A 13823-nucleotide genomic window follows, 5' to 3' on the forward strand; every position below is an offset into this window, starting at 1 on the left:
ATTACAGTTCAGTATTCTTTTTAAGTATTCTTAACTTAGTTGCTACACACTAGTAATAACATATTTCCACTTATTGAGCGTCAACTCACCCCATTACTTTACCATTTTTCAGGTGAGCCATTTAGGCTAGTAGATCAGGCTCGCGGATAGAAAGTAGTTAGATCACCTTGGTTATAGGGTGAGTTTTTGTCAGGATTGTATATTTTTTGAGTAGATGATACTGGAGGAGTATTTTTGTATGGTTTGAATATATACTAGATTTTGGTATTGTATAGTAAATATGTAAATGACTGCATGATATGTGTTTTCGTTGCTTAGGCATGGATGTGAATATATATATATATATATATACAAAAAAAAAAGGAAATAATATGAAAATTTGAGAACGTTACACACAATGTGTGCATTTTAGTCCTGTTATGATTCACTCAAATCCTGATCACCCTAACATTCATAGGTGCAACGGTGAGTGTTCTAGGGTCATTTTTGAGTCCTTTTGAAGACACCGAAAAAATCCGGTGTCGGTCGACCTAAACCCCAAGGTTATTTTCATTTTGAGCATTTTAAACTTACGTATTAAAACATGCATGTGAGGTGTGCGATTATTACAAGTAAACACCATAATTTACTATTACGGACTCTTTACAAAAATGAACTATATATTATAACATGAAATTATTGGGTCTTGACTCTTCACTATCTTCCATGTGCAATAAGATCTTCCAATCTGAGTTACTACACATAAGGTCAATTGCTTTGATGCCTTGGTTGTAATTTTAACGGTATAATAAAAACGACCCATATTTATGGGATGAAAAGTGTAATTAACCAAAAAATTTCGTTCAACTCTGCCTTTATGCGAAACCAGGATTCGAAAACGTTTCTTTTCGTTTTCCTTTTTTTGGCCTTTCCCTTCGTATGCGAAACCAGGATTTGAAAACGTTTCTTTCCGTTTTCTTTTTTTTGGCCCTCCCCCTCATATCAACCAACATGCTCTGATTACTCGTCGTCTCCGCATCCAGGGAACTTGAAGAATCGCTGTTCGAGCTATGATGTTCAGAGCTCTCCAAAAACGTGTTGTTCCTTCATTTTCAACATTCTCTCTATCTTCAGTATCTCCTACGTCCCCTTCTCGATCCGTAAGCTCTCTCCCTCTCTCTCTCTCCCACTCACACACACACACACACACACACACACACACACACCCGCACGCGCACACCCTTCAACCCTTCTTTTTCCGCCCTTCATATTCTCTGATTATTTATGTACGTATCATTTTGTATGAACTATTTGTTTCCTGATTTTAACTTTGTACAGAAGATCTTTAAGAGTTTTACAGCTTTGATTTTTGGTGCTATTGATGACACCCTTCAACACCTGGGATGCTTAATTTGTGAAGATGTTTTTATTGAACTAAAATTTGAATTCTGTGCGAAATTGACATTTTTAATCTGAAAGTTATGATTTCTTTTGTGCGAGTTCCGCACTTATGCCACTTCTTCACTTCTTCTGCTGCTCGAGGTGCCTCATATGCTCAAGACAGCTTTAAAATAAAATAAAAATCAATAATAGAGAAGACCATAACTTAGTTATTGTTTTGGTAAGCAAGGTCCTGGAAGGGGACGTTTGGATATAGTCGTAGCATTGAGCATTTTTGTAAGAACTGGCCGCTTTCTGTCTATGAACTTTTGCCCTTACGCTTGAAACGCTAAAATATTTAGTATGGCAATAGAAGTTCATTACTTGCTCCATCGTGCAGGTTTATGATTGGCACCCCCTAAATTTAAATTAATTCTCAAAAAATGGCCCACTCATGAAAAAATTCTGTTTCCATTAATTTCTGATCAGTCCATCAAGAGAAGGTTCTTGTAAAGTAGAGGATTGTGAAGCTTCTTCCTGGGATTTCTTAGATGTTCGAGTCAGCGAATTGTAGGCATAAGGGCATGAAGTAGGATTGTGCATACTCCTCGTATTACCCCCTTGTCTTTCTTGCATCCCTCCTTATTTTTGTCCATTTTTGGAGTCCGGTCATGAGAGAGTTTCTTTGGTTTGGGGTTGAGGAGAAGAAGGATCATTTAGTTAGTTGAAGGGTGGATTCTAGGTTTAAGGAAGAGGGCTGTTTGAGTCTTTGGAAAGTTGGTGTCAAAAAATTGTTGCATTGATTGGTAAATGGATATGGAAATTTCCCTTAGAGGAGAATTTTAGTTGGCACGAAGTTATTAAAAGTAAATTTGGCATGTAGGAAAATGGGTGGGATGCAAGTATAGGGATAAGATGTTCCTTTGAGAGTCATTGGAGGTGTGTTTTGCAGCTTTATTCTCTCTTTATTCCTTTTACCAAATTTGTTGTTCGGAATGGGTCTCATTCATTTTTGGGAAGATGTTTGGATGGGTGATTCTGCGCTTTTCATTTCTTTTCCTTGTCTCTACCTCCTATCCTTATTGCACAATGATGTTATCTCCCTTTTTTTTTTTGATTACTAGTGAGGATACCTTTTTCTGGGATTTTCATTTTGTAGGTCATATAATGATAGGGAGGTGGAGGAATTCTCAACCTTGCTGTGTTTGCTTGAGAGGTTCTATCCTTCCACTAGGAAGGACATTTAGTTGTGGACTTTACATATATTGGGGGATTTTTCTTCTAAATGTATCTTTAACCATTTGATTCAAGAAAAAATTCCCTATGCACTTCATGGTAGTATTTTGAAGGCCAGCGTCCCCTTGAAGGTTAAGGATTTTATTCAGTTGGTGTTTTTAATACAGTTAAAACCAAGAATTGTTGCAGAGTAGGAGGCATTCTAAGCCTTTACCTTTGGACGTGTGCACTTGTTATTTTGAGTCTTTTGACAGTGCAGAATCTGTTTCTTGTCTCCCATGCATTGTTCTTTTTCAAGGAGTGTTTGCAATAAGTTGTCTAGTATTTTTGGCTATTTCCTTTATGGGTTTTGGTAGGAGCAGAGATGGTTCGATTTTGTGGAGGTGTGGTTATTTGTTCTTTTGTAATTTATTTAGTTGGAATGCAATGCATGTCTTTATGAGGAAGAAGATGCATTGGCCTTTTCTCTAGGATAGGATTTAGTATTTGGCCTCATTATGGGCTCTTGCTGCAGCATGCTTTAAGGGGTTTGTTTTTTGGATTTACAGCGTGATTGGATGGCCGTGTTATTTATTTATTTACTTTTGATAGCAAAAACCCATTGATAACCAAACCAAAAAAAGAGAAAATGGAGGATTTGGCATCCTCCCTGAAATAGCTAACCCCACACCCATCCCCCCCCCCCCCCCAAAAAAAAGCAAAAAAAAAAAAAAAAAAAACACAGAGAAAAAGGGAAAAAAACTGCACCCAAAAAGAAGCACAAAAATTAATCCCATCCCACAATTGTGAACAAGAAGGTGAGTTTCAATCATCTGAAGCCATAGCATCCTGCATTGCATGTACTGCATAAAACAAAATAGCTCTCCCTTTTCCACTCTTCCCAAAATCCAGATATTTGACAAGAACTTGTACACATTTTGTGGGGCCACCCACGTTTAACCAATAGGAGGAAAGAGCATTCTAGAGATTCCTTGCTACATGATAATGAAGAAAAAGGTGCACATTAGTCTCATTGAACTCACAGCACAACATACATATATCTGGGCATAAAGCCTTATAGGGCCTCATTAGCTGTGAGTCTACGACAAGTTATTCGTATTAATCTTGTTAAGAGATAGAGTCCAAGTGAAAGCACAAACCTTAAAAGGAACATCAGCCTTTCAAACGGCATGATACAAATGAAAACGTCAAGGGATTGCAGGTCTCAAAAGGAACCCAAGGAATCGTCTATTTTGAGGAATGAATGAACCCAATACACTCAACACGGAAATAAGACCATTCTCTCCCCCCCTTCTTACCCACCCACGCCAAAAAAAAAACTGTTATTGGTGCATTATAAATAGTGGATAATTTGAATAGGTGAGGCACCAACAGCTTCAATGAAGTCTATCTCACTCAAATACCTTCCCAAAACTAATTCTATTGCCATTACTCACTTTGAATGGGTAAGAGGAAAGAATAAACAAGCAATTTGGGAACAAACTTCCAAAAGACTCGCGTGAGAAATGTTGCCACTTCCTCTAGTATCCCACCCATTTTGATGAATTCCCTATTTACTTTTAGTAACTTGATGCCATAAGGAATTAGCCTCTTTGGGGAACCTTCATAGCAATTTCCTATTAAAGAGATGTTTTTAGATACTTTTAGATACCACATTTCCAAGATCCAAACCCCCTCCAACTTAGGTCTCTTAACCACAACCAACAAGATAATCCCTCCTGTTCTCCCCACTACTTGACCGCAAAAATCTCTCTTCTGCTTCTCCAAAACCTTCACCACACTTGGAGGAACTTTAAAGAGTGATAAGAAATGAATGGGGATATTAGAAAGTGATGTTAATGAGAGTGATACAAGCCTCTAGTGATAAGTAAGCCCTACTCCAGCCTTCCATCCTCTTTCCCAATCTCTTAACCACATGATTACAAAATGCACATAGGGTTACCCCCTAAAGGAAGACCTATGTACAGTAAAGGCCAAGTTAAAGAACCACAGCCTGCTATTGTTTAATTGCTAGAACCTTAGAAAAAATTCTTAGAAAAATGGGAACCTTTAGGAATTTCCCAACATATTTCATCTAAAGATGAGTCACCTCAGCTTGCTCACTCTCCAATCACCCTTAAATCCTGAGCATGAGAAAATGAACCTACTAAGGAATGTTTGGAACCACTTATGCAGAAGTGTTGTTTAGAAAAAAAAAAAAGTGCTGAATTTAATAAATGCTGATAATAAGTATTGAATTGAAAAAATGCTAAAAGTTATAAGTGATGTTTGGTTTTGTTTAAAATAAGTGGTATTTGAATACTTAATTTTATTATAGGGTGTTATATGATTATTTTTAAATATGTTATAAATTAAAAATATTAATATTTTTTAAGTAACAATTTCATTAATACAACAACAACAAAACCAAGCCTTAGTCTCACTAAGTGGGGTCGGCTATATGAATCCTTTTCCACCAATTTATGCGATCATGGACCATTTCTTTTGATAGATTCAAAGATATTAAATCCTTACTCACTATCTCCTCCCAAGTTATTTTAGGTCTATCCCTACCCCTTCTACTGCCCCCCACAGTAACTAAGTCACTCTTCCTCACAGGTGCACTATAAGGCCTACGTTGCAAGTGTCCATACCATCTGAGTCGTCCCTCCCTTATCTTATCTTCTATAGGAGCTACACCTAACTTACCACGAATATGTTCATTTCTTAATTTATCTTTCAATGTTATACCACTCATCCATCTAAGCATCCTCATTTCGGCAACTTTTACTTTTTGGATATTATGTTTCTTCGTCGCCCAACATTCTGATCCATATAGCATAGCTGGTCTTATGACTGTCCTATAAAACTTCCCTTTCAATTTTAAGGGTATTCTACAATCACATAGAACACTTGAAGCACTTCTCCATTTTACCCAACCTGCTTTAACTCTATGCATTACATCATCTTCAATTTCTCCTTCAGCTTGCATAATAGATCTAAGGTATCGAAATCTACAAGTGCTATTTATTTCTTCATCATCAAGTTTAATTTTGTCTCCAATATTCCTCCTATCATTACTAAAATTACATTTCATATATTCTGTTTTATTTCTACTTATTTTAAAACCTCTAGATTCCAAAACTTCTCTCCATAATTCTAACTCAGCCTCTACTCCATCCCTAGTTTCGTCAATTAATACAATATCATCTGCAAACACCATACACCATGGAACCTCCTTTTGAATACTCTTAGTCAATTGGTCCATCACTAAAGTAAAAAGATAAGGACTCAAAGCAGATCCTTGATGTACGCCTATGGTAATTGGAAATTCTCTAGTTTCTCCATCTATAGTCTTTACACTAGTCATTACTCCATCGTACATATCCTTAATGACATCAGTATACCTACAACATACACCCTTTTTTTCTAAAACCCACCATAGAACTTCCCTAGGTATCCTATCATATGCTTTCTCAAGGTCAATAAATATCATATGCAAGTCCCTCTTCTTTTCCCTAAACTTTTCCATTAATCTTCTTAAAAGATAAATAGCTTTTGTGGTAGATCTCTCAGGCATAAAACCAAATTGATTTTCTGAAATCTTCGTTTCTAACCTTAATATTTGTTCTACTACTCTTTCCCATAGTTTCATCGTATGACTCATAAGTTTAATTCCGCGATAATTATTGCAATTTTGAACATCTCCTTTATTTTTGTATATAGGTATTAAAGTGCTTTTCCTCCATTCATTTGGCATTTTCTTAGTTTTTACAATTGTATTAAATAAATTAGTTAACCATATAATTCCGTTATCACCCAAGCATTTCCAAACTTCAATTGGGATGTTATCTGGTCCCATAGCTTTCCCATTTTTCATCTTTTTTAATGCAAACTTAACTTCGTTAACTCTAATTTTGTGAATAAATCTTATATTTTTAGTCTTTTCCTCATTTGACAATTCTAAATTTAAGCCTTCTATTTGGTTTTCGTTAAACAACTTACTAAAGTAATTTCGCCATCTTTCTTTAATATCTTCGTCCTTAACCAAGACAATATCATCCTCACTTTTTATACATTTTACATTTCCTAAGTCCTTGTTCTTCCTTTCTCTAGCTTTAGCAAGTTTAAATATATCTCTTTCCCCTTCTTTTGTACCTAATCTATCATACAAACTATTAAATGATCTATATTTAGCTTCACTAACGGCCCTTTTTGCATCTTTTCTTGCCTCCTTATATTTTTCAAAGTTATCTCTGTTTCTACATTTTTGCCACGTTTTATACCAAATTCTTTTTGTCTTTATGATTTTTTGTACATCTTTATCCCGCCACCAACTTTCTTTGCTATTTGAGAATCTTCTCCTTGATTCGCCTAAAATCTCTTTTGCTATCTTTTTAATAGAGCTAGCTAATCTATTCCAAAGAGTATTTGAATCTATCCCATCCTCTAAGGTCCAATCCCCATCTTTGATCATTTTATCTTTAAATTTTATTATATTTTCTCCTTTTAGGTTCCACCATCTAGTTCTCCTACACTGGTTTATTTTATCATTTTTCTTCCATTTTTTAATGCATATATCTAACACTAAGACTCGATATTGTGTGGTTAGACTTTCACCTGGAATAACTTTACAATCCTTGCATGATAAACGATCTACCCTCCTAGTTAAGAAAAAATCTATTTGACTTCTATTTTGTCCACTTTTAAAGGTTATTAAGTGTTCTTCTCTCTTCTTAAAGCAAGTATTCATTATACTAAAATCATATGACATAGCAAAGTCTAAGATCATCTCCCCAGACTCATTTTTGTCTCCATATCCATATCCTCGATGTATCCTTTCATAATTTTTATTATGTCTTCCAACGTGTCCATTCAGATCTCCTCATATACATATTTTCTCAGTCTCTGGTATGCCTTGTATAATACTATCCATATCTTCCCAAAATTGTCTCTTAAGATTTTCTGCTAAGCCAACTTGAGGAGCATAAGCACTAATGATATTTATTATCTCTTGTCCTAATACCATTTTGATTTTTATAATTCTATCATTTACTCTAGTTACATTTACAACGCTATCTTTTAAGTTTTTGTCTATAATAATGCCTACTCCATTCTTATGTTTTTCTTTTCCAGTGTACCAAAGTTTAAATCTTGATTTATCGATTTCTCTAGCTTTCTCCCCCACCCACTTAGTTTCTTGAAGGCAAATTAATTAATGTTAAAAGTAGTCTTAGTAACTAAATTAAAAATTTTAATTTTTTTAATGTTAATTTAAGTTTATAGATGGTTCTTTTTATTCATTCCAAATTTAATTATATTTTACTAATAATTAGTATGTTATGATACATAACAAAATAATATATGATTCTTTTCTAATATATTTTAAATTAAAAATATAATATTTTCAATTAAAATTAATTAATAATTATGTTAATTGTTATTTTTATAATATTTAAAAAATTTATTAAGTAAAAATAGTATAAAATTATTTTTTTATTAACAGTATTCTTGTTTTAATGTATATTTATAACATTTGATTATCACCTCAATTTATGCTAAAATAATATTATTAATTAAATTAATATTTTTAATTTTATAATATTAATTTAAATTGATAGATGTTTTTTTTGTTCATTCTAGAATTAAATTATGTTTCATCAATAATTAATATGTTATTATACATAGTAAAATTATATATAGTTATCTTCTAATATATTTTTTAAATTTACAAAATAGTCACTAAATTTTCTTCTATTTACAAAATTGAGCCCTCCTATGAACTATGCCACGTTTAAGTGGCCAAAAAGTCATCATAAATTGCATCTAAAAATTCAATTAAATAGTTCATAAAAGTGTGATTTTGGAAAAAAACACTTTTTGCGAAAAGTGGTTGTTGCAATACAAGCCAAACGCCACATTTTTTCTTATTTATTTATTTTATGAAAGTGCTTATTTTAAGTGATTAGTGCTCCCAAACAGAGGCTTAAGCCGTCAATCACGACAGTGAATTAGATAGGGGACAGAGGATCCCCTTGCCTTAACCCTCGAGAGGCTTTAAACCACTCCCTAGGATATCCATTAACAATCATCGACACATTAGTGAAGCTAAGACACCGTCTTATCCGATCCCTCTAGACCTACCCAAAGCCCTTATTCCCATTACTTGGTTTGAGAAACCCCAATTCACCACGTCATAGGCCTTTCCAAAATCCAATTCTACAGCCACTCCTTTCTTTCCCTTCCTCTTTCTATCCTCAACCACCTCGTTAGCCACTGAAATAACATCTAAAATTTGTTTACCTTTAATTAAAGTAGACTACGCTAACATTGTTGTAACCTTGAACGCCTCTCTATGGATAAGCCTTAGGTAAAATCTTATAAAGACTAACTAATAGGCCTAAAATCCCTAACATTTCTTGACTGCTCTTTCTTAGGCACAAGGGCAATGTAACACAATTTCCTCAATCCCATTACTATGAAACTCCTTAGAAAGCCTGATAAATATCATCATACAAAACTTCCCAACTATCCTAGAAAAAAATCCATTGTAAAACCACTAGTACCTAGGGTTTTATCTCTACCCATTCCAAACATTGCCATGTTAACCTCATCAACTTCAAAAGCTGCTCTAACCAAATAGGTTTATATGTCCCTATGGGTCTCCAATCGAGACCTCAATCATCAGTCTATGCTGATAGTCCTCTGTGTATAAACACTTATATGAGCATGTTATCTCATCTCCAATTTGTTATCCCTACAAGATTTCCTGATTCAAGTCCCACTCCTTAATAAAAATTTTGCTCCTTTTATTGTTCACCACCCTAAGAAACATATTTGTTGTTGAGAATGCAGATGAGTTGATGTCAAAAATCAAGGATACAATGGCTATGTTATTCTAATTGTAATTTTTTCTTCTTTTTTCTCTTTTTCTCTTTGAAGGTTTCTTATGCTCCTTTTGTACATTCTTCCATCATTAATCATATCTACTACAACAACAACAAAAAAACCAAGCCTTAAGTCCCATTTGGTGGAGTTGGCTATATGAATCCTTTTCTGCCAATTTATGCGATCATGGACTATTTCTTTTGATAGATTCAAGGATATTGAATCCTTACTCACTATCTCCTTCCAAGTTATTTTAGGTCCACCCCTACCCCTTCTACTGCCCCCCACAGTAATTCACTCTTCCACACTGGCTCACTATGTGGCCTACGTTGCAATTGTCCATACCATCTTAGTCGTCCCTTCCTTACCTTATCTTCTATAGGAGCTACACCTAACTTACCGCAAATATGTTCATTCCTTAATTTATCTTTCAATGTTATACCACTCATCCATCTAAGCATTCTCATCTTGATAACTTTTACTTCTTGAATATTCTGTTTTTTCGTCGCCCAACATTCTGATCCATATAACATAGCTGGTCTTATAGCTGTCCTATAAAACTTTCTTTTTAATTTTAAGGGTATTCTACAATCACAAAGCATACTTGAAGCACTTCTCCATTTTACCCAATCTGTTTTAACTTTATGCATTACATCATCTTCAATTTCTCCTTCCGCTTGCATAATAGATCCAAGGTATCAAAATCTAGAAGTGCTATTTATTTCTTCATCATCAAGTTTAACTTTGTCTCCAATATTCCTCCTACCATCACTAAAATTACATTTCATATAATTTGTCTTATTTCTAGTTATCCTAAAGCTTCTACATTCCAAATGTTCTCTCCATAATTCTAACTCAGCCTCTACTCCGTCCCTAGTTTCATCAATTAATAAAATATCATCTACAAACAACATACACCATGGAACCTCCTTTTGAATACTCTTAGTTAGTTGGTCCATCACTTAAGCAAAAAGATAAGGGCTCAAAGCAATCCTTGCATGATAAACAATCTACTCTCTTAGTTAAAAAAAATCTATTTGACTTCTATTTTGTCCACTTTTAAAGGTTATTAAGTGTTCTTCTCTCTTCTTAAAGCAAGTATTCATTATGCTAAAATCATATGACATAGCAAAGTCTAAGATCATCTCCCCAGGCTCATTTTTGTCTCCATATCGATATCCTATGTGTATCCTCTCAAAATTTTTATTATCCCTTTCAACGTGCCCATTCAGATGTCCTCCTATAAATATTTTCTCAATCCCTGGTATGCCTTGTATAATACTATCCATATCTTCCCAAAATTGTCTCTTAAGATTTTCTGCTAAGTCGACTTGAGGAACATAAGCACTAATGATATTTATTATCTTTTGCCCTAATACCATCTTGATTTTTATAATTTTATCCCATACTCTATTTACATCAACAACGCTATCTTTTAAATTTTTGTCTATAATAATTATTACTCCATTCTTATGTTTTTATTTTCTAGTGTACCAAAGTTTAAATCCTGATTTATTAATTTCTCTAGCTTTCTCCCCCACCCATCTAGTTTCTTGAAGTCAAATTATATTAATTCTTCTTCTAATCATTGTGTCTACAATTTCCATGTTTTTACCCGTATGTCTTCCTATATTCCAAGTTGCTAATCTAATCCTAGTTTCCTGAACTAACTTCTTTACCTACCCACGTCCAGAATGATGTAGGAACCCTTGCATATTTGACACCGTACCCAGGTGCTGACACAGCGTGTCGCTTTGGGGCGACGACCTAGCCCACCCTCGCCCACTTTTCGCTACACCCAGTTGGTACAAGTACAATGTGTCGCTCGTAGGGGACGCCCCAGCAAATATTCGGTAAGAATTCATATCATAATGATTTGACAAATTTTACGTTGGCTGTTAGCTACTTAACACAACCCTCCTTTACCCGGGCTTGGGACTGACTGTGAGTGAAAAAATTAGGACATTAAGTGCATCACTGGCGGAGTTAATGATATCTACTCCTATTAAAAATTTAAAACATTTCGTAAAGTTTCATTCATAGTTTCCATTACCATAAGTCTCTGTTGTGTCTTTAAATTGAAATTGAAATTTCTGAAAATTGAGTCTTGAAATTTTCATTAAAATAAAAATTTATTTTTTGCCTGCAAAACAATGGAATATGTTGGGAGGCCTAGAGTTGCCTCCGGTGGATCTCTCAAATGCTCAAATTTGTAAACTGGAGGAACAAGAGTGTGGAGTAGATTGTGGGCAACAAGTGTGCACACCTTTTGCAGCTTGTGGCCTCCTTTTGTGATATTCAGAAAGATCCTTTACAGTTGGGGCTCTTTGTGCTTATTGTTGCTGCACACGATTAGGCAGCATTGGGATTGAGGTTGTTTCTAAATGGGCTGATTATCTTCTGATCTGCTGTTGGCCGTACTTACCCAGTGTAATGTCACCTAGGCTGAGGTGGAGTTGGTTTCAGGTGAATTTGGGCACAAGTTTTGAGCTGATGACGAGTTGAGCTTGTTCTTTTGGAGATTAGTGGCTGCCTGCTGATGGCTTCAAGGCCTGGTGGGTGAATGCTGTTATTATGCCAAATATATTCATACTATTAGTGAGTTTTTCTTATGACTTAAAATATGTTATGTTGAGAAGCAAAGTGGATTGGTTTCCTTGAATTCCCTTACCCTGCATTTTGGAGCCTGGATTTTTATTTATTTTTGAATAGAAAGAGAAATTCATCAACAGGGAAAGAGAAGAATTTACAAGGGACAGAGGATAAATGATCCTCCTAAAACAAATAGAACAAATAAAAAGAAATTAAAAAATTACAATAATGCTCCCCTCCAGTTCCTCTGAAGATCTAACAAGGACAATCCCCAAAAGAAAAAAAAAAAAAGTCCAGAAGGAAGCAAGGAAACCACTCTATCGCAGTAGGATTGGGGTGCTTAATGAATTCTGTTAGCCTGCATTAAGCTATAGATTGGGAAGGTTAATGAACCCCTAAGAAATATTATATTGAGTTTCATCGAACATTACACAAATCCAAATTCAAGGCTTGATCTCTATGCTCAAGTTCAACTTTAGCAGTATCCACATGTATTATAATCCTCATGCTTATTGACCTAACCATACCGATGTCATGTACCTACACTTCCAGTCTTCAACTTCATCATCCATTATGGGATTGTGTGTGGGTATGTGCATGCACATAGTTTAAAAGGTCACGCTCCATTTTTGGTTACTTAAAAGGTCACAATAACAGCCACGCCACAACTACAGACACTCTTACCATCACTCCTTTGGCCTTCACTGTTCCAGTCAATCCCATCCATTGTTGTACTGCCATCATAGCAATCACCAACACATCTCTTATTTGTTGTAAAATTTATTAATTAATTAATTAATTTTTGATATCATACAAAAATACAAAGCACATCATTATACCTATGCTTTGGTAGGTCAGCACATTGGTTTTAGCTGAACATGAAGGTGGTTATATCAAGGCCCCATCGGTGAGTGCAGTAGCAGCTGCAAAGTCTTTGGGCGAGGACAGTTCCATTTCTGTGCTACTTTCTGGATCTGGACCTTCCCTTCAAAAAGCTGCTGAACATGCTGCCTCCTTCCATCCTGCAATTTCTCAGGTACTTCATGGTGTTTCTCTTATCAAGTCAATAGTTGCATGGAGAACTCTTTTTGTTCCCTTCTGCATCCATTTTAATTGTTATTAGCTTATCCTATTTATGGGTAGACAATTTTGCTGGAGAAACTGGATCTACATAGACTCTTAATAATTGTGGTAAATGCTTTGTTGTTGCTGTTGCATAGTTGGACAATTAGACAATTATACATTAATTAAATAGTTTTTGTGTGTGTGTATGTGTTCTTTGTCTTGTTGTGGCATTTTGCATGTCAAAATGAATTTAAGATGTTTAGTGAGTGGATAACAAATGGGATGTTGACCAATGTTTTATATGGTACGATACTTAGGAGGTACATGGTGTTTTGGTGTTGGGGGGATTGTGTAGGCTTAGTTGGCATGCCATTTTGGACCATGCTACATTTGAACCACTTGTTTTGGTTGCTTATTATGCTACAATTACAATATAATTTGTACAATTTTTTTGTTTTTATAATTTTTCAATAAGAGAAACAGCAGCATAATTACATCTCTGCTATCCTCATTTAATTAAATTGTATAAATTGTGAATGAACAACAACACTCAATTACTAATTCAGTTTATTTCTTTTAATGTAACTAATGTACAAATTTTTAAATGAAAATACTGCACTCTTTAAGTCAAGATGGTGGTTGAGATCTCAAACCAGACTTGAGGAGATTGCTTAAGACCATAAATTGCCTTATGCAACTCATAT

The 13823-nt window shown here is 34.8% G+C and overlaps 1 protein-coding gene across 1 annotated transcript in view; it reads left to right on the forward strand.

Moving 5' to 3' along the window:
• Nucleotides 1-942: 942 nt before the first annotated feature.
• Nucleotides 943-13823, forward strand: part of LOC131145627 (electron transfer flavoprotein subunit alpha, mitochondrial) — a 34032-nt gene continuing 21151 nt past the window's right edge. The window contains exons 1-2 of the mRNA XM_058094809.1: nucleotides 943-1139; nucleotides 12908-13090. Coding sequence (XP_057950792.1) covers nucleotides 1050-1139; nucleotides 12908-13090 — 273 coding nt within the window. The 5' untranslated portion in view covers nucleotides 943-1049. The remainder of the gene's footprint in view (nucleotides 1140-12907; nucleotides 13091-13823) is intronic.

This window comes from Malania oleifera, chromosome 1 (assembly GCF_029873635.1).
Source record: "Malania oleifera isolate guangnan ecotype guangnan chromosome 1, ASM2987363v1, whole genome shotgun sequence".
NCBI lineage: Eukaryota > Viridiplantae > Streptophyta > Magnoliopsida > Santalales > Ximeniaceae > Malania > Malania oleifera.